The following is a 21,255-nucleotide window of genomic DNA, read 5'->3' as shown; positions in this document are numbered from 1 at the left end:
GGAGTGTCGTGGGAGATGATCCATCTGTACAGACAGACACATATCAGAGTTACGCAATCAATAGCTCAGATTGTTGATGCAGGCCCTGGAAGAGTTATCGTACTAAAATCATGTCTTTGTTTTCAGCAAGTAGATTATCTCACCATTTGGGATATGAGGATCCAACTCTCTAAACCCTCGTCATCTCTATCAATGAGCAGAGAGACAGATGATGGATGACTTAAATTAGACAGGCTGGCTGTGCAATTATATGTGCGTATGAAACTGCTCACAATACAGGTAGTCAAAATTACAGAAACCTCTGTGGTTATTGATGCTTGCTAAATCTCCTGCATGTCCAAGATTAAAACTTGCCAGATCCCCTCTCCTGTGCCTGTCAGGCTCTGCTCTCCATCCCTGCTGTGGAAGCATTTTAATTTTCTTTGTTGTTTTTTTTTATGACGGAAGACACTAGAGGTGTTACAAAATATAGGTGTGGCGATATATCGCAATGTTCTTTCCACGATACTGTATCGATATTTGACAGCACTGTATCATACCATAGTTCTGTACCATAGTTCTTTTATGGTTCATAGTTTAATAATGTGTGTTTAAAAATACATTATATTCTGTTACAATTTAGATGAAAAAAATTAAATATTAAATTTCCCGCCCTTGGGTGGCAGCAGTCAGTACACCCTCTGCAGTGATGACTGAGGACAAGTGGATACAGTCAACTCCAGCAGCTTTTAAAGCTTGGAGATGTTTCTTTCATCAGAAGATGAATTGTTCAGGAGCGAGGTAAAGATGGAGATTGAAAGATACATTTGTAAAACACACTGCGTCGTTGGCATGTTCCATATTCTCACCTATGGTCGACTTGTCTCGCAACCAAAAGAACAATATTGCAGGTAGAAGTTTACTGCTGATATATGCAGTTTTTTCTTCTGAAAAAATTCAAGTCAACAGAGGTATTATTTTGGATTATACCGAAAATCATTTTACCTTCATCTCACCTCTCCACTAGTGCATGAGACGGGACATGAAGTAAAACACATCTTTCCGACACAAGCAAGGCCTGCTCCAGCCACTTACAAAAACAAGTCAAACTATCATGTATTTAATCAGGTGATAGTTTACTTGGTTTACACTAAAATGGCAACTAAAATTTCATATGTGTCATGAAGGTCTGATCGTACTAATATGTTGGACCATTTGTGTTTTCTTAAAGGTGTTAGTTTGTTTTTTATCAGACAAACTTTTATAGATAAGTAAGTAATTGCCTCAAATGTTTGGTGTCATTATCACATCAGATAACTTGATGTGTGTTTACAAACAAGATATTGGAAGAGCTGAGCACACTAACACACCAACAGACTGAATTTAACAATAGTTACACCATTAACACACTGATTGTGTTTTTAGTCGAACTACAGCAGTGGAAGGACTTTTGAGTTTTTGCCGATCTCAGCAGTGCGAAATCACACTTCCAATGTGTGTTCTCGCTTCTGTTGCTACAAATGTTCCAGTATGCCGGTGTCTATGCCCCATTTGAAGAAAATAGGGAAAACTAGAATTTCTGCGGATAAACAATCTGAGGCAGCATCTCTTATGCTAATGTCTTAGCTCACACGTTCCTTATTGAATTTACATTCTCTGTCCTCATGCATCTGACGCAACAGACGCCACAACAGCTCCGACGGCAAAAAGTGTGGAAGCAGCAAACTCAATCTCACTGAAAGACGATGTGCTACCCACCAGCCCGTTGTCTGAACATCCACTAGCACCCATGGGAGAATCTGACACACTTCTAGAAACACAAGGCATACGCCCCTCTTCCACATCGCCTCCGCCACAGAAGCACAGCATTGTACTTGAGGAGTTGAAGAAGATCACACCTTCCATCCTTCAGCAGCCGCCTGATTCGGTGCAATTCAGTCATTTAGGTTATGATCATCACCTTTCTCATTCCAACAAAGAACCAAGATTACATTTGAATAGCTCCAGCCTTCTGATCATAATGTCTGAGCTGAAACATCACGAAAAAGGTAAGAAAGCAAGTAGGGAACCAGACTAAAATCCCTCAAACTATCATCACAAATGTGCAAATGTTTTGAGTCTAAAATCTGACTTTAAGAGTGTTTGTTCAGTGTAGAGCTTTATGGTTGTGAAATAAGAAGTTACAATCATTTTTCTAATTCTTGCTATCCTTGAAATGTTAAAATGGCAACAAATGACAGAACCTCACCCTCGACTGTCAATGGCTGTAAATATAAATCCCTATATGATCATGAGCAGCTGCCACTCATCACATGGTGCCTAATTTATCGCAGACTTTGTGCATCATATTTTTGTGCTACTTTGTTTGAAGTTACTTTGTTCCACTGACCGGCTCAGTGAATCAATCAATCTTATTAATACTCTGTCACATGTAAGAAGACAAGTTTTTCAGAAGCATGGGGAGAAGTCTGAAAGGGCTTTAATGTACCAAAATAACGTTTATCAATGAATGTAGCCATCAGTGCAAACGTGTGAGCTAGTGAAATAGGTCACATTTACAGGCTCAAATGTCAAATCATGTCATTTTGTGTTGCAAGTAACATAATAGATGGGCCTTACATTGCATAGTTCATGTTAAATAAAAAAAATGTATGTAACATTATTCACAGAGTTGCCAAGTGTCACACAATTTGTCTCATCCTCATACCACAGGACACACTTGACATTGTTAATGCTTATATTTACCCGTTTATTACTCAGAGAATAAATCTAGCCATCCATGGTTGACAGCACGCAATATAATCCAATAACAAGTAAAACAAAGCAGGTCTTGGTGTCTCTACTGTCTTTCATTACAGCACATCACTACTGTACACACAACACAGAGAAATTGATCATTAAAGCTTCGTAATTTTAAGCTATGTTGGGTGTATGGCATTGCTTGGCATAGGTTTATAATGCTATACATCAATAACTATCCCAAGGTACAAGCAATGACTGGCATAAGTCTCTTCTAGAAGATATAGACTACTATACCACAAAATACTATTAGAATTATTATGGAATAATGGTATTTTTAACCATCTCAGCCAAATGACATTCTTAAATATGTTAGGTTGAGGACATGTATGATGCTCTCGCCAGCATGGAGGTGAGGGCTTAAGTTTTAAGGTATAAATTGACATTAAAGAAGGCCAATTTTAATTTAGATGAGATAAAATGTTTCTTGCTTAACTTAAATTAAGAAAATGTGATTTTAGCGGCAAATCTCTCATCAAAAAAAGCTAAGCACATTTGGAGGGACTGTGTAATGACCCATCCATTCACTGTAGAACCAAAATTGTTACAGATTTTGTGTTTTCCAGACACCAGAAGTTTGTGAAATACATTACTTAATTCAAAATAGTTAGAGTTTCTATGTCATCCATCTCAGACAGGAAAAACTTCCTTTTGATTATATTTCAATTTTAAGAATGGATTCTCCTTTGCATGGTGGGAATAAATCTCCAGTTTCTAGAGATGGCTTACGCAATTAAAAGGACATCAAACTCCACAGATTTTTCTGAAACAAGAATTGAACCCTCAATATTGTTATTGTAAGACTGTAGAACCACTATACAACCGGCTGCCCTGAAATAATTAAAGCATAACATTCAGAAAAAAACAGAGGTCTTGTATGTGGGTCCACAAAGGTGCTTAAGTTGCTTGTAGCTGTATAGACCAACGTCATAATGACTAGCTACACACAATCCAGCTTGATTTATGTTGCTCAGCATCATATTCCATGTCAGACATGCTGATTGAGTTTAGGAAGTGACAGTTAAATCTAGTTACTGCTGAAAGTGAGACAGCGTGGAGACTAACAGGACGGAGTAAGTGCTGTAAATTGATTGATTTCTAAAGAGATTGGAATGAGAAAAAGACATTCCGGATGGAAGAGACAAAGGTTGAAGAATGGCTTTAGTAATAAGACAATGACACATGTGGTGCCATGTTAAGATATAAATGCTGTAATTAGCATTGACAACATGTTTATGTAGGTCAGTGTAGCAGACACTGGTTACCTACTGAGCCTCATACTCCATAGTAGCTTACTGTGAGCTAAGCAGCTGCTACAGATACGAAGAATACACCGTGTCCTCTGCACAGCTGACATCTTCCTTGAGGTGTGCACCTGATTCATATTCATGGGTAAAACATAAATTGGAAGAGCAATTTTTTAACCTCATCAGATTAGCATTGTAATGTTAAAATGAATGTGGGACGTGTTGAGGACCGACTTTATCACTTTGAATCAGTTGATGTCCCCTTTTCAAGTCTAAATTATTCAAGGTCTTTGCACATAACCCGACTATTTTGATGTCTAAATATAAAAGATGCCATACCAGGAAAACACAATTCCGTTTCTGTTTCAGCAAGTGCTCAATGGAAACAATACAAGGAATGTTTCTCAGACATTGACTTTACAACACTTTAATGACATATTGCGATTAAAAAAATGGACAAAATGAGCTTTATGAAGAAAAATGTTTTAAGATTTCCGTAGTTGTCCTTTCTATGATGACAGCTGTCCTGAGAGAATGTGCAGAAAAGGACAACAGATGTTTATCGATACAGGTTTGAATTGATATTAGTGAAAGAACGACTCCATATGTTTCTTCTTCTTTATATGAACAGTTATGTCTCATGCAGCTCTAAATAATATCCGCTGCTTTTTGGATGTCCCAGCGACAGCAGCAAAGAAGCTCCATCAATGTCATGGTTTACTAAACCCTAAAGACTTGCACAGGCTCTTTATTCAGTCATTGGGAACCTCTGATCGCTCGTACTACAATTGCCTGATGTCAGACAGTTTTGGGTTGAGCCGATTGAGATTATTGCCAAGAGTGATTCGAGGTCTTCTCTCCTCTGAGCCTGGAGGGTTACAAAGATTAAATGCTTCCGTGTTCACTTGCTGTGCAGCTTCAGAGGAGCATGACTCAAAAGATGCTTCTGAAAAGAGATGGAAGTTGGGGCACGTTTGTGCTGCCGTGACAGATGTGTGAGAGAAGGGGTCTTGCGGGGCAAAAGCGGACATGTGTGAAGATAGGTAGGGATGAGAGAATGGCATGAAGCCAGTTGTGCGAGATGATCCAAGGTTCACTTCAAACTCTAGGGAGAGGGAGGGATGAACAGAGCGAGGGGGCGGCAGATAGCTTGAAGAGGGGAATCTCACAAGGGATCCGAAGGCTTGCAGGACCCTCTCTGAAGAAGAACATCTGGGGAAGTTCATTGCTGATGCAAAGAAAATCCTTAAGGGAAACCACAGATGGAGGAACCAAACATTGTTCCCTCAGGCGCTATGCTGATCATGAGACACTCGATGATGTCATGGCTTCACATAATCTGTCTCACTGTGGTGGTGATTTAAAACAAGTAAGTGAGTCATTTTTATTTGCAAAAGGTTTTAAAAAGAAAACTTAATTTGGTAGCTGAAGCAGCGATGGAGCAGCTTGATGTAACATAGGAAATTACACCTTTAAAAAAGTACAATAGAAAAACAAGTCATGTCTTTAAACATTTAGTCTGCGTTCAATAAATATAACCTCTATCCTAGCCTATAATGAACCCTTGAGATCTATTTCCTGTCTAGTCTTACGGAACCTCATATTTCATACTAGGGTGTCATCAAAGCAAATATTTAAAGAATGTTTTGCATTCAACTCTCTGAAAAAATCCTGTGGCTTAAAATCCATCTTAAGCCCTATTCGCACGGGATAAATATTACCTGGGGACCTCAGTGTTTAGTAAATTACACCCCCCCCCCTCCTCTGTGTTATTGTAGGAGCATTCACACGGGATAAGTATTACCTGGGGACCTCTGTTTTATAAGCGACGTCTGTAAAATAGTCCATTGCATTACGACCGGATGTGTCATCACATCCGCTTCTACATCAGACGCGAGATAGGGGGTTGTTCTGTCAAGACCTCTTGTCAAAATTTCCAACGCAGCCTCCATTCTTCAATACCAGTAGCATTGAGATACAAGTGTAAAAGGCGCTCAAATACTGAAAGACACGCTTGCGATCACAAACACAGACATGCGAATTCAAACGGGATTAGTATTATCACACGATGTCTGTGTTCGGTGAATTACAGTCGGGCAATTATAATTACAATTTGGGCAGAATTATTACATTACAAATCAGAGACATGGTGCGTTCGCACAGGAATAAAACTCGGACATTCTCTGTAATTATTACAAATTACCATAGGTCCCCAGGTAATACTTATCCCGTGCGAATAGGGCTTTAGTGGTTGATCAGATGTCTAATTACTGTAAGGAGATGTTCGTCAGGCAGACAGCTGATTGGTCGAACACAAATTGAAATAATGGTATGATTGGGGAATGAAAGGTTTAGTCAAATTGTATCCCAGTGGTAGTTTATTACACTCAAAAGGACCAGTATATACTCATTGCAGGTCTGGCCTAAGCTAAAAACACACATAGTTGAATGTTGAGTGAAATTTGTTCTTAAATCCTTAACATAAAAATCAACCTTATTTTTCTAATTCTGACTGAGCTGAAGCTGTTGAAAATAAATTAGTAGGTGACGGAGCAGATAATGATCTCCAAACTGAACTAGTTTCCCTTTCTTTCCTCTGTTAGCACTAAGAAGTCGGTGCAAAGGATGCTGGGAATGTCATAAAGCCCTTTGGGAAGTGGAAACAAAGAAAAGGGAAAGGAAGGGAGGGGAGTTGAGCAAGAGACAATTAAAAATGCAATAAAAGCGAAAAGTGTGTCCCCACTTGTCTTCAGTATTGATTGTTGAGGTTTGGTAACGTGTGGCGTCCGTAAATCTGGCCCAAAGAAGCACCCCCACGAGGAGACATTAGAGTAAAACAATACAGTGAGTAGTAAACATAGAAAAGAGCAAATGAATTCACTTTCATTATTGTGGCACAGAATATAGAGTGAGGCACGTACAGAGTCAGAGCATCAAGTAGCAGTCGGAGGGTTTTTCTGACATCCACATAAAAGGAAGTGTATGTCATCCCTTTCACACCCACAGTGAAAGGGCGGTGGTGAAAGAGTTTTTCAAGCCTCTCTGACTCTCACGGCTTTTCCCCCAAGCCCACGGCTCCAACCCCTTATGGGCCAATCTGCTATCTGACAGGGAGAGAAGAGAGACTGAAAACAAGGCCTACATGGAAGACAGCGTTGACCGCAATACAAAGTTTCTATTGTTTAAGTTATGAAGGGAAAGGAAAGTCAAATAACCCAGAAGAGTTTCTGCCTTGATAACAGTGCAGCAGTTTAGAATTGTGCTCTCATTGGGATTCCAGCGCTGAGTCGAGAACAGAGTAAAGAACCGAGCTGTATATATTTAGACCGAGTGACAACAGATAATGAGCTGGTGTCCAATTGGCACGGCTACACAATAACTTGAGCATTATAGGCTAATATTGTAAACTCCCTCCAGGATAACACTGGGACTCGCAACAATTCATTAAATTCCAGCCAACCGATGAGAATCCAGTTCCATCCATTTCACTGATATTTCTTTACAAACGCTAATTTGAGGAATCGGTAAAGAGATAAGAACATCGACTTTTTAGGATTTATGTTATTTATTATGAGTTATATATAAATACCCTTAATACATATGATGCAAGAATTATATATTTTTCCTAATTCCCCCAATAATGAGATTTGAACCTTTAAGTAGTCAAATTTCACCAAAACTGTGGCGGAGGAGATACATTTCAGCAACACAAGGAAGTAGCACAAAAAAATGTTGTTAAACCATGTACACACACTGTAACAAAAAATCTGTGGAATTTTTCATAAACAAGCTCTACTACTGAACAATACTCATGTCATGTTTTTCATGGTGTAGATTTTATATATTATTGTTGTAAATAATAGTTTTAGTTTTCTGTTATCACTAAATGCATCTTTTTTAGGGTAGCAGCTTTTAAACCTCTTCACAATCTTCAAAGAATAACTGATCGCTACTACTACTGCTACTTGTTTTGCTTTTAACCACGCTGTCACAGTTTTACATAAGTCGGAGGGACAGTTAGACTCCAGTCATCGTCTCCCACCAGTGTCGTTGGATCATGGTGAGTATACAACACTGTAGAGAACTAGTTAGTATTTATAGTAGCTTGTAGTACGCCTCTCACATGTGATCATGTGTGTATGTTCCACATAACGCTGTAGCTTCATAATTCTAGTTAAGGTACTAGGTGAAAACACTAATTCATAAATGATCCACCTATCCATCTATGAGGAAGCAAGATAGCTGACCCTGTTCTTGTTCTTTCATTTAGGTTACACGAAACAGGTGCTTAAAAAAATAGAAACAGAAAAACAACCTAAAAGTAAAAAGTGCTATCATCCAAAAGGAGTATATTTATATATCAAACATAAATAGCGGATAAATTGACATGGCAAGTTAGGAGAGCAACAAGCCATCGAAATAAATGTATCAGCTACCTGCTAGCCTGCTTTTATTCATGCTAAATGCAGATAAGAGGATAAGAGATTCAAGGGAGATTCTGTTTTACATTTGGACATCTGAAAACCATAATTCAGTTACATTCATTTACAGGAATACATATTCATTTGTGTAACGATCATCAGATACTTCTTCAGAGTCTACTGAACCCGTATATGAATCGTATGGACACAACACTGTGTCAGAGCTGGAAACTGAAAATGAGGGAGAAGATCCCCACAAAGGTTTCTTTGATAGAAACATTAAATTAAAGAGAGTCAGTGAAGTTAGATCTCAGTTGTGTTGTCTGTGATTCAAATCAGAGGAGCAAATTCACGAGAGGCATGGACACCGAACATTGGCGGAGCATGGGGTAGAAAATAGAGTCCACGAAAAAGGTACTTTGAGGATGTTAGACTATTATGATGAGAATTAGCAGTGATAGAAATGAGCCACATTTGTGCTAATATGGGTCATTAGTGGTTCCTCACATGGTTCTAGATCACACTCATGAACCTCGTGGACATGGATTGTCAGAGCATCAGGAGGAAAATAGCAGCAAAGGTGAATAAGGAAGAAAACCTGATAGAAATTCACATGTAATTTGATTGATGTGTCATTACTGTGTGTCAGTTTCCCAGCAGCCTCACCAACAAAAGAGTCACATACCACCATCTGAGCAGGAGCATGGAGGTAAACTAGAATAGAGGAGAAGTTTTGCTCATTGAATAGTCACAAGCTAGCTAGATAATTTGATAATGGTGATTTTCAGTTTCACACATGCCTCATTTGAACATGACTCATGACCACACAGCCCCTGTACACATGGCAGGAGGTTCCAACACAGGTAACGTTGAATCAAAGCACAATTGAAGGATTAAGAAGCTACAAACACATAGCTGTAATTGTTTGTCGCAGATTCCCACCAACATGAGACTCATGGACACTTGAGTTCATCCTTGCATGGGAAGCAACACCTGCAAGCAGGTGATGAAATGATGTTATTATGGAAACAGAGGAGACAGTTAGCCTCTATATTTAGTTTTAATTTAAGTTTCCCTGTGAAATGACAGAGAACCACATGTCTGTAAGCCTCAAACATCATGAGACTCATGGACACGACAACGCATCTCACCCCGATGAGCATGATGCAACACACATTCACCTGACAGGTAACAGATGCAGATCACAACAGTTGAAATTTTCATTAAATTTAAAGCTTATAGAAGAATAAAGGTCATATTTATCGGTATGTTAAGTTAGTAAATTGGTAATAAATCGAATGTAATATTTAAAGAAAGAAAATAATATTTGCAATGTAAACCACCCAGATAATCTGAAACAACAAATCCCTCAAACTCAAGACTGTTACTCATCTTTGATCTATGCATAGTCTTATCATTTGAAAATTTGAAAACACAGTTTAACAGGCATTAAGATCTTAAACATGTTTTAGATGTTGTTATTGCAGTGAAATGAATGAGTCAAGTTTGGAAGCTTTAACTCAAAAAAATAAAGTAAAAAAACAAAATGCTATACTATGATAAATTGTGTAGTACAGGCTTAGTTTATCAGAACCACCAAAGGTTTACAAAAACTAGACCTGGTGTTAAATTATAGGAGGAAGTGCAACCCTAAGGGTAATATAAGTAAGGGTAACCATCAAGGAGTTATTCACCTGTAAGAATAAAGAAACTGCACAAGTTTCAGCAATATTAAAGAACTATAGAGAATCAACTAACCTAAACTGCCATATAATTGTTCTTTTTGATGCCACGTTTTCGGTTTTCCAAAAATCCTGAAGGCCACAAACATGGATTTCAGAGTCACACTTTCTCAGAGGACAGTCATGCAGGTGACAAGACAACTTCCACAGTTTGAATAACATGCAACCACTGACTGTTGTGGTGTCAGTTTCTAGTAAGAGCCTGGAGTCTGCTGGACACACAGCACCACCTCTACATGGACACAATCAGATCAAACGTCAGCACACAGGTATTTCCAGGTTCTAGCATTCTTGAGATTCACAGCCTTCATGCTTCCTACATATTGTCAGTTGACGTGTCTGCACATCAAGAGACTCAGGGACTGTCGGCTGAGAACGAAGACATTAACTTGTCATGTATACAAGCCCGGCTACTTATTTAGCTAACTCTGCTAAAGTACACTATCCGGGGTTGACTTAAAGCTGTGTGCACTGGTTCGTGTCTGCTATTGCAGTAAGTATTCAAAAGAATCATTTCATGAGTTTGGCGGCTTCTTCATAAAGAGCAGGTGGAGACAAAGACTGTGATCAACACAGTTGCGGTGCTTGCTTCTTGATTGTTCTTGGTTTGGGACACTCCAAATCTATGTTTAACCTTGTAGACACTAGTTTCTATGATAAATATGTATTGTAAACTTCCAATCCAAGTCAATCAAAGGCAGCCATGTTTATGCTATCAGATTCATATTACATCAAGATTAACAACCAAACTTTTGAGTGTAGAACTAAAACAAAGTGATATTTTGGTCCTTTATATGGACTTTATATAGACCCTTTATATCTGAGAACAGCTAAGCAGTATCTTACATAGTGGCAAGAATCAATATCTAGACTTGTTGTACAGAAAGATCATTGACTCCTGTGAATGTGCAGCCCATGTTAGTGGAGGACACACATCGACTGAGCATCAGGGTGAAGGGCAAGGAGGTCTAACGGTTCATCATACCAGTATAACACACGGTAATTCAAGTAGCTCATTCAATTTTCATGAATTTTACTTTATTTTTATTGTTCCAAATGACAATTTTCAGGTTCTCACGGTTCTTCCGCTCATCTTCAAGAGACTCCCGGACATGTGTCACCTGGGAGTGACGTGGAATATGGAATAGGTAATTTAATGGTTTTGGAGTAGAATTTATAGAAGCTAAATCCTGCCAGGTAAAAACATAGTTTTGAGGTTCTCTAACACTGAAGTAGCTGCTATACGCAAGCGATTTTTCTAACCAACCATTTATTTTCAGTTGAGATTCCATAAAAAATAGATAACTTGAGTTGTGTTCTAATTTCTTTTCTACCTTTTTATGCAAGTTTCCCACATGGAACATATTCAAGACACTCGAGGTCACAAAGGGCACGAGATGGATGTCAAGACAGGTATCATGGGACGATTAGACGCTGATAGTGGACAGAGATGTATTGCTTGTACTTTTGTTGCAATAGATATAGTAGCTGTGGAATGTGTTAATGGTTGTTTTTTTTGTTAGGCGACACTCACGGACATGCAAAATCTGAACCATACAACATACATAGAGGTAGTAAATGAGGAAGTTACACTCTAGTCAGTGTGATTACACTGAAAACATGTATTTGATTTCGCTTGGTAGATTCCTACAGTCATCGGACATCTGTACATGAATCACCTGGGCACAAGCTTGGTGATCGAAAAGGTATCTAGAAGAAAAATACTGATTGAAATCGACCGATAGAATAGTATTAATGTGCTCCTGTGACTTATGTTCATGGTAAGTAGGTTCCCACAAGAGCCATGAGACTCCTGGATCTCCTGGCCATGAAAAAACGACAGGTATCTTGTCAAGACCTACCAGCAGATTAACATGATACAGACATAAACACATGTGCATTGTTACTCCTAGAGCACCTGGGGTCTGTGGGCCACATTCATGACACGCAACATGGTCATGCACATGAAGCCCATTTAGAGGAGAACAGTAACGAAGGTAAAACACTGATTCAAACCAACATTAAACAGACACTAACTCATTTGACCCGTGGTTGTCATTAGGTCATGGTCACCACCACATAGAAACATCCACCAGGGAGCACTTGCACAGCGGTGAGTGGAAGGGTTATTTGTTACAGAAAGATTTTGACGACGTCACTAATGCCTGTATTAGTCTCTCATCACTCTCATGGGCACAAGGAAGAGAGCTTGCATGGAAATCATCATGATACAGAAGGTAACGATCTTCAATAGTAGTTGTAGTAGAGCTTGTAGTGTCAGAAGTAATAGGAGTAGTAGTAGTCTTAAAAAACAAACATTTATGTTATCACAATGTTCATAATGTTTAATGGCACTCTCATTTTAGTACTCCACGTCCTTCATGTCATTAAGTAAAATTTCTTAATGAATAATGATCAAATAATGCCAGACATCTGTGATATGGTGACCCACAAGGCTCAGTTTCTCAAAAGCTACCTTTTACTTAATCTACTCCTAAACGTTTAATTTAGAAAGTGATACATTTAGCTAGTTAAAGCAGCAATACGTAAAGCTGAAAACATATTCTAACTAAAATGCAGTTTCGGTGCACAATTGTCGGATAATGTACAAGTACATTTGTTTACGAGTCAAGATAAATGCTCCGGTTGTGTCCGTTTTTTTGTCTTCTGGTAAGTTGAAAAGTATGTCTCTGAACCACTGCTGTAAGGCAGTTTGGTGGTCACATGACATTCAGAGACCAAGGGAGTCTTCCACATAGAGCATCTGAAAATAATAATGGCTAGAGCGTTTATTGATTTATGACTATTAAAATTGATACCATCATTACAGAAAATGGGAAGAAAAAAGACTTTAAAGGGTACAAATTTTTGAAAAAATTCAAAAGCTTAAAAGATAACGTGCTACACAGATAGGAAACTCTCTCGCCTCTCAGAGTCTACTGTGTACACTAAAATATAGACTTGATTAATTTTTTTACCAACAATTTCTTTGGCCGAGCTGTGATTACAAGAGGGAAATTACAGATGAGCAGGAAAGAGTTATTTGGACGAGGAGGAACAAGTAAATGAGTGCTATTAGCAACCGTCATGCAGATACACATTTTTTGCTTGTAACAAAAACACACACAAAATAATCCAAACTTTTATCGAAATGGTTTCCTGAAGGTTCCAAAGCGAAACAAGTGTACTGTGTAGAGTTTCGGGAAGACTTTTCAACTCTCATCAAAAAGGATACACAGTACACTAGCCTTGCTTTGGAACCCTATGGATATATTGTCTCTATTTTGAGTTATTAGGAAAATGTGACTAAGCAAAATTTGATTTCCTCTCATTTTCATATTTCTTACACAAATTAAAGTCATTGAGACTATTTCAATAAAGCCTTTCCCCAATGCAATAAAAATAAAACGCAAATAAATCAATTAATATACACCATGGATTCAGTTTAATGGACTTTTTTGTTAAGCATAAATATTTGGTAAAAAAATATTTTAAATGCTTGAAAAACAAGTTAAACATTTATTATTGTTACATTTGTGGGAGTTTTTTGGAAGTTAATTTGTATCTCATTATTTAGCAGGATAAATACATTTTTTTGCTAGGATATAGACGGTTCATGCGCCAAATGTCAATTAGCTACATTCAATTGTTTGTCTCTTTTAAATGAAGTAGGTTTAAAAATTCTTTCTTCTATTGCAATGGTCCGTTTTTACATTTTCCGATTAAGAATCATGTCCCAAATACACAAGAATTGTAAAGAGCTGTTTGACAGTTCTCATATGATCCTGTGTGTTTCTGTATTCATGGGACAAGCCAACACTTCAAATTCACCTTGTCTGTATTTCCGACACCCCCCTTGTGTACCCTGTTCTCTCTGGTAAGGTGCTGTGCTTGCTAGCATGTGTTCTATTAGGTTCAGTTGAACAGCCTGAGATAATCCCTTTAACATCAATACAGATTGATTTGTGAGCCGTTGCTTTCTAGTGCACCATGTCATTGAAAACCCAGAGTGGGGAGGAGGAAGTCATGACACACTGGAGGCTCATGGCAAAGAGGATGAAGACAGCAAACACAGAAGAAGAGGTAGCATTTGAATATGTAGTGCGATATCAAGATGATTCCTCACTGGGTTCTTTTTTGATCAAAATCAATTTGAAAAAGGTCAAATAAAAAAATTCGGTAGAAGTCAAGGTAGGGTCCCGGGGCCTCACCTGAGGCCATTTGAAGACCTTTGTTACAACATAAAAATGAGCTGCACAATTCTAACATTTAATTGGAATGTTTGTCTCGCTGAATAAACTCATTTTTACATTTAGGATGAAATACTATGAGATAATTTCTCAAAATGATAAAGAGAATAGTTAAAGGAATTCACACATGTTGCTAATCTAGATGTTTATTTGACCCAGAAAACGAACAGTTGAGGGATTAAGATTTCATTCTAAATTCACTTCTAAATGTAATGTTTTTTTCAAATGGAAATTGTTCATTTTCTTGTTAGATCCCACCTTTTTTATACTCCTCTTTTGCTTTCAGTGTAGATGTGTAACAGATTTTCTCCTTTGTATTGTAAAGTTGCCAAGATGACCTCACTCCTTTATTTAGGGGTCATCAGGGAGCTAAAAAGAACAACATGTCCAATTTAGTTCTTTCCGCTTTTTCCCTGGAACTGTAGAGGTTATTTGAGCCATCATTTTCTTGCCCGGAAGTCAGAAAAGACATTTTTACGATTGCTCTGAGTGTGTGAGTACAAGCAGACATCCAAAGTGGACTGTTTTTCATAACCGCTTCTTTTTTCCCTGTCGGTTTTTGGTTGATCTAGTAAATAAAAAAAATGATGTTTAAGAAGCTCATTCCAAAAGGCTTTGAAATGTCATCACATTTTAGGCTTTTGATATAATCATCCTCCAGTGACATAACTTGAGTTCAATGTTTGTGTTTCAAATCCAGTGAGGAAGCATGGAGCTGCTGTAGATGATGACGCTGATAATGATGATGCACTCAGTAGTGGGCCATGTAGTGTTAGCTTATGTTGCTGTTTTCAACCCTGATAGTGCCTGTAGGTTTACTGTGAGTTCATAGTGCTGCAGGTAGAGCTGCTTATGATCTTCAACAAATCTCAGATCAGGTCCTTCATCCCCTAAAGGGCTTCTGAAACTCTTGACCTCAGGAGAGCCGCAGGGCAGACAGTTGTTTGGAATCATATACGATGATTTCAAGGGTAAGCGAACAAAATGGTAGCTGGTTTTATTAAGTTTTCTTCAAATAGAGATGCTTGTGGAACCATTTCTCTCAATCTTTATCTTCCCCGACTCCCTTGCTTCATTTGATCAAGGTAAGTTTCTACGCGTTCACATTCCTAGCACGCCATCAAACAATTGCAGACATTGACATTTCTGTTCATCGATTGTACAAAAGCCGCTTGTTAGCTAAATACAACGATATATTCTCTGAAACACATGATACACTCTTGATGCCGGCAACACTCTGCTCTACTCAATAAAACTGTCCACGGTTAACAATTCACAACCTGATAAATACCAATAAAGCAGCATCTTGACTTGTAAGGTTAATTTGGCGAACGTCGTCCCATTGCCTCTCCAGTCCGCGGAGTAATTGGCCATTTATATTTAATTAGGTAGTTCTTTCCCCCACTGCCTCCACACAGTGCTGAGAGAGGCACTTTACGCTTCTCCTCTCGCTGGCTTCCTTTTAAACAGCCTCATTAATTATTCAGCCGGCATCATCAACCAAACAATAATAAAATAACAATGTAATGCCTGATTAAACATCTAAACTAGGACTTTTTAAACGTGCGTTTAGACGTGTATTTGCATAAACATGGCTGGTAATCGCCTCTTTAGAGGACAACGGTGCCTTGCAGTGCTCCAAGAAAGTCAGTTTCTAAAGCTTAATAAAACCTTAATTAGGTTCTTGCCTATGCGAAGACAATCAACGGAGGAAGGTGGAAACTTGGCCTGTCACCTGTCTATGAACCATTTGCAGATCAACTCAACTTTTCTAAGGCAGAAGACTCAGACCGAGGTCACTACCAGAGAAACGTTGTCAGTGCTGGGCGAATCATATCATTAAAACTTATTTCAGGTCATCTTCTCAAATTAAAAAAAATGACAAAGTGAAAAGAGATCCATAACAATAAGAGATGGAAGTTTAAGTGAACCAATGTCAAACAAATAAAGCAATGTTCTGGTATAGGAGCAGAAAGATCTATAGACTTGCACTTCTTATTTTAATTATTTCAAACTCATGCCACTTCACTACCAGGTGGATAGTGATCTGATATTGATCGACTGCAGCACAGACGGACAGAACTGGATGAAAGAGTGGCAGGAGATGAACGGAAGATCTTGCAGCAGCTCTTAAGTGTCAGTTGTATTCTACAACTCCCTGGATTATTATTCTCTTAATCGCCCGGTGCTGTAATGTAATTAAACTCCAGACAACATTTAACATGCTGATGCTCACACACCTGCAGCTACGCGAACTGCTTTCAGGACACTGGAATTCCCATCAGTAATCAGTGCGGTGCGGTGAAGCAGCGTCAGCAGACCTGCGAGTGTAGTAATGGATAAGGAGTGGCCTGTCTTTATTGAACCAATATAGAGACAGAAAGGAAAGTGATAAAACACACAAGCAGCCATTTGTTTCTTCATTGACATCTGGAACTTTCGGACTGATGCGAGTCATTTATTGCCGCCAGTCAACAACGTCCATTAATTCTGTTTTCTACTCTTTCCAGATGAATCGTCTCATGAGAAACGTCTTTGTCTTTCAGACTGTGAGTGCTATGGTCACTCGAACCGCTGCAGCTACATCGACTACCTGAACATTGTCACGTGCGTCAGCTGCAAGCACAACACCAGAGGCCAGAACTGTCAGCACTGCAGACTGGGATACTTCCGCAATGCCTCCGCCGAACTGGATGACGAAAACGTCTGTGTGGGTCAGTATGTGTAGGAGCAGGTGATAGTTTGTGGCACTGGCTAGCAGCAAAAGCTAGTTCATAAGAAACTTTCAAAAGATCCACCTCTGTAGATGGAAGCAGGCTTTGACCAGAACCTAAGTCCATTTTGTGAAAGCGTGTTAAAAGGTGGTTGTTGTGGGCAATTGGCACAAGTCTACGAAGAAGTTCTTACCAATCCAGTCCCTGGACTCTAGTACCACCATTCTAAAACAGTAAAGATTGTTTGTCATGCTTTGACCATACACTGGTCTCTTCATTCGTGACAGAAATTTCAATCAAATAAATGCCATCCTAGACAGAGTTGTCACAAAGAACTTTGATGAGCAAGCGTCACTGTCATCTTCTTGAGTTTTCTTCGAAAATCCTATCATGTAAATAACACTCTTACAGTTTTCTCACAGCATGTTGTTATATAAGGTAATAGTGCAGCATGAAGCTGTTATAATAACTTCAGACTCACACAAGTGAGACCACTTCCTCTCATCTGACATGCTGGCTTCAGACCACATCAGTCTCTCTGGAACAACAAGCCATAGTCCTTCCAACCTGGAGTTCCACAGGAGTTTGAGCTCAGTGGATCTCATGTAATCCCAACATTAATGCGTGTGACCCACAAACACAGATAACAACCGCACTGCTCTGGTTATGTAATCCCAGCATTTATGGCTCCTTTTTATGAATATTTTATCATAAATTGTTATGTGGCTAATGAAATCAGTTGATTAATGAAGAGATTTTACTTATAACTAATGTGTCTTTATTAAGAGATTCTTGCTCACTCAGTGATTATGCGATGGAATTACCAGCCGATGACCGTCGACAAGTAGTTGTGTGTTATCAATGACAATATAATGGATTTCAAAGTTTCTTCCTTCTGGTAGTTGCCTCCAGCTCTGCTCTGATCTTGTGTTCCAGAGTGCAACTGTAACCAGATGGGCTCTATTCACGATCGTTGTAATGGAACCGGCTTCTGTCAATGCAAAGACGGCGCCACGGGATCCAAGTGTGACGACTGTCTAACTGGCTTCTACTGGAAACAAGGCTGTTACCGTGAGTATAACACTGGAGCAGACATTTGGCAGCTCTCCGGCGCCCCTTCAACTGTGCAGGGGTTCATGCACTCTGGCACTTTGCTCATGCTTCTCCCAATGGCTCCTCGCTCCAGAGGGAATAGATCATGCAGCTCATTAGCAGCATCAGCTGTTCCTTTAATTGATGACACTGTCCGACCTCAACCCATTTATAAGCAATAGCCCTTCCCAACCTTTCACTATTTAGTCAGGGACGCAGCCGTCTCCACGTACATTAGACCTCCACAGGCGTTCATCCTTCTGCTGCCTCATGACAAGCTATATGCTTGACATTTTGCTGGAAAATAACCCAACACAACAAGAACAATAATTGCAGGTGCCTGGAAATGTTTGCATGTGTAATTATTTCTTGTCATGCCTGTATGTATGATGCTTTATTTTCTCTGCAAACAGATTTAGGTCAAATTCCCTGAGACCTGCTTACACATTCATTTAATACAAACTCATTGTTCTGCATCTACAGCATATGTCCTGTTTTTATTGCGATGACCTTAAACCTGTAAAATGCAGCCTCGTGAAAATAAAAAGGCAGGTGTTGCACATCAATGTCGCCGCAGAAAAGCAAGGGAAATATATCTTGCTTTTTCATTAGTTTGACTTTTTTAGGTTTTCTTTCTGCACTGAAGTTTCCATTACGTCCACTTATTTACAAGGATTTGTCTAGACTTTATGTCACTTTGTATTCTGATATTTTCAAATGTATGACATGTCACCTGTGTTGAACACAACTAAAGTGGTAGTTGAATACAAACATGAAAGGCCAGATGCTTAAACTGCCAAAGCAGCACTTTTAAAATGACTTAATAATAATAATAATCTATTTGTAACTAGATTGAAAAACATGTAAACAATGTTCAAATAATATTTCTTTATTTACTAATTTATTTCTAAATACTCAACAAAATGCAGATGTGTTTTCATTCTAACAGTTATGTAATATTTCTGTCTGTATCATTTTGGGGCTAAATTGTGCTTGTGGACGAGTTAGTGTGTGTGAGGGCTTCCAATGACTCTTTAATACGTGTACATGTTATATATGTGTTTTAGTAATATAATTATGGTTACTGACGTTTATGTTCAACCGGGTGCCACAAGGGTACCAAAAATCAGTACTCTTTATTTTTAGCTGTCAAACAGAGATAGACTTTCACCTGATGCACAGACATACCAACAATGCTTAGATTTAACTTGTTGTTGTTCTCAACTAAACATTTCGAAAAGCTCCTCTTGAAAATATATTAATCAGTTCTAGCAGGACTTTGATTCACATTCCTGCCACTCTTTTGTTGTTCCCATCACTGTCCCTCTTGCTAACTCTCTCTTTCCACTCACAGCAAACATTTGCGATGAAGAGATGCTCCTGTGCCAGAACGGAGGGACGTGCTACCAGAACCAGAAGTGCATCTGTCCTCCAGAGTTTAAGGGAGTACTGTGCCAACAGTCCCGCTGCGAAGCGGGCAAGGACTGCAATGCCGCCTCCACACCGCACCTCTCCACAGCCACCCTGCTGCTTTGCACTCTGCTAGCTAGCCTACTGGCCGTGCTGACTCCCCACTGAGCCAAAGAAAACGGCTCAGACCATGACGTGTGTTTATGTACGTGAGGCAAAGGGTGACCCTGAGCGGAAAGGGACCCAAAAAAGAAGAAAAAAAAAGCCATGGACCCTGAAGAACACACTGCTGCACTCACATGAGCACTCACTACTACGACCCCCTATTAACACCTCACAGGACAAACTGAGTCTGTGCTCAGGTAAAGACGGACAAAAAATGGTGTTAAGGGGGGTTGGGATTCAAGATGCTGGCTGAAGATGGGAAATTATACCAACCACTGTTCCCTTTATTTCTGAGCAGGAGCAATGTGCATCAAACCAAAAAGCATTAAACACCTAATCACTAAGGTTCACTACAAAAAGGAATGGCTGTCGTAACCACTTGAACTTTCTTTCATTTTACTGGTTGATGATCTGATGAGCAGCATCCGAGAGGAAGAAGGTCCGGAGGCGCTCTGCACGTTCGAGGCAAACACACCAATAGAAAGCAGGTTTCATTTCTTCTCCAAGAGACTTGATTTTACATTCTGCTGCAATCGTTTTTTAATCATTGTATCTAATGTGCCCACTAACAATTGCTGAGATCATACATATTATATATTAGGGGGGGTATAAAAGATTTAGTCACTGCTATGGTTTTAATAGGAATGAGTGATTATTGCCACACATAGTGAGATCTAACTTTCACAGTATTCAGGAAGGAATTTATCGACATTTATCAGAAGCCTTTTAAAAAAAAGAGAGAGAAAATTATATGAACCACGTATCGATATTATATGACATTATTTGAATATTTTTTGTAGAAATTATTTTTGTTTGAAGTTAAATAAATGATACAAAATGACTTTACATCTATTCAACAGAGCGTTTTATTACACAGGTTATAAATCTTTTCAGTAAATATGACTGTTATTTGCCTTTCTGCTTGTATTATTTTTATTTATTCAAATGTCTGCAGACACATGCTGTGAATGCCGTCTCTTTTTAACAGGGTAACAACACAAAAAAAAGAAAAACGTCAGTCAGATTCATTATTTGTCCTTGAATTTATTCTTTTTGGACATGGTGTTGAATGCTCATGACAAATTATTTGGAATTCCAGCACTTGGACTGACAATCACAAAGAACTGCTGCCCTGTGAAGAGAATATAAATGATTATTCTGTTAAAAGAGCCTGTATCAATATGACAAGTATATACAGTATACGCTGGTATTTTGAATTCAAAATAAAGCATTAATTAATTAACATTATTTAAAAGGGTGAAGATTAACGGTTATCAACAATAAGAATCATCTCTACTATCTTCATCTCTAACTTATCTAACTCTGCCCACATCTGGTTTAGGGAGTCAGGAAGCAAAATGTGGACCAGGGGCCACATGCAGTGTTTCAAACTGTATTTGCAGGGCTCTCAACCATTAAACTACTCCAGTAGAAAT

General features: G+C 38.8%; 1 protein-coding gene across 1 annotated transcript in view; it reads left to right on the top strand.

Moving 5' to 3' along the window:
- ntng2b (netrin g2b) overlaps nt 1-20,734 on the top strand; it is a 67,256-nt gene extending 46,522 nt beyond the window's left edge. The window contains exons 6-13 of the mRNA XM_087792401.1: nt 1,674-1,906; nt 11,832-11,894; nt 11,978-12,031; nt 14,151-14,271; nt 15,335-15,409; nt 16,985-17,152; nt 18,089-18,223; nt 19,599-20,734. Of these exons, the coding sequence (XP_087648527.1) occupies nt 1,674-1,906; nt 11,832-11,894; nt 11,978-12,031; nt 14,151-14,271; nt 15,335-15,409; nt 16,985-17,152; nt 18,089-18,223; nt 19,599-19,822 (1,073 nt within the window). The 3' untranslated portion in view covers nt 19,823-20,734. The remainder of the gene's footprint in view (nt 1-1,673; nt 1,907-11,831; nt 11,895-11,977; nt 12,032-14,150; nt 14,272-15,334; nt 15,410-16,984; nt 17,153-18,088; nt 18,224-19,598) is intronic.
- The last annotated feature ends 521 nt before the right edge of the window (nt 20,735-21,255 follow it).

This window comes from Callionymus lyra, chromosome 5 (assembly GCF_982586985.1).
Source record: "Callionymus lyra chromosome 5, fCalLyr1.hap1.1, whole genome shotgun sequence".
NCBI lineage: Eukaryota > Metazoa > Chordata > Actinopteri > Syngnathiformes > Callionymidae > Callionymus > Callionymus lyra.
The sequence above is the reverse complement of the archived record's forward strand: the minus strand, read 5'-3'. Positions and strand labels throughout refer to the sequence as shown.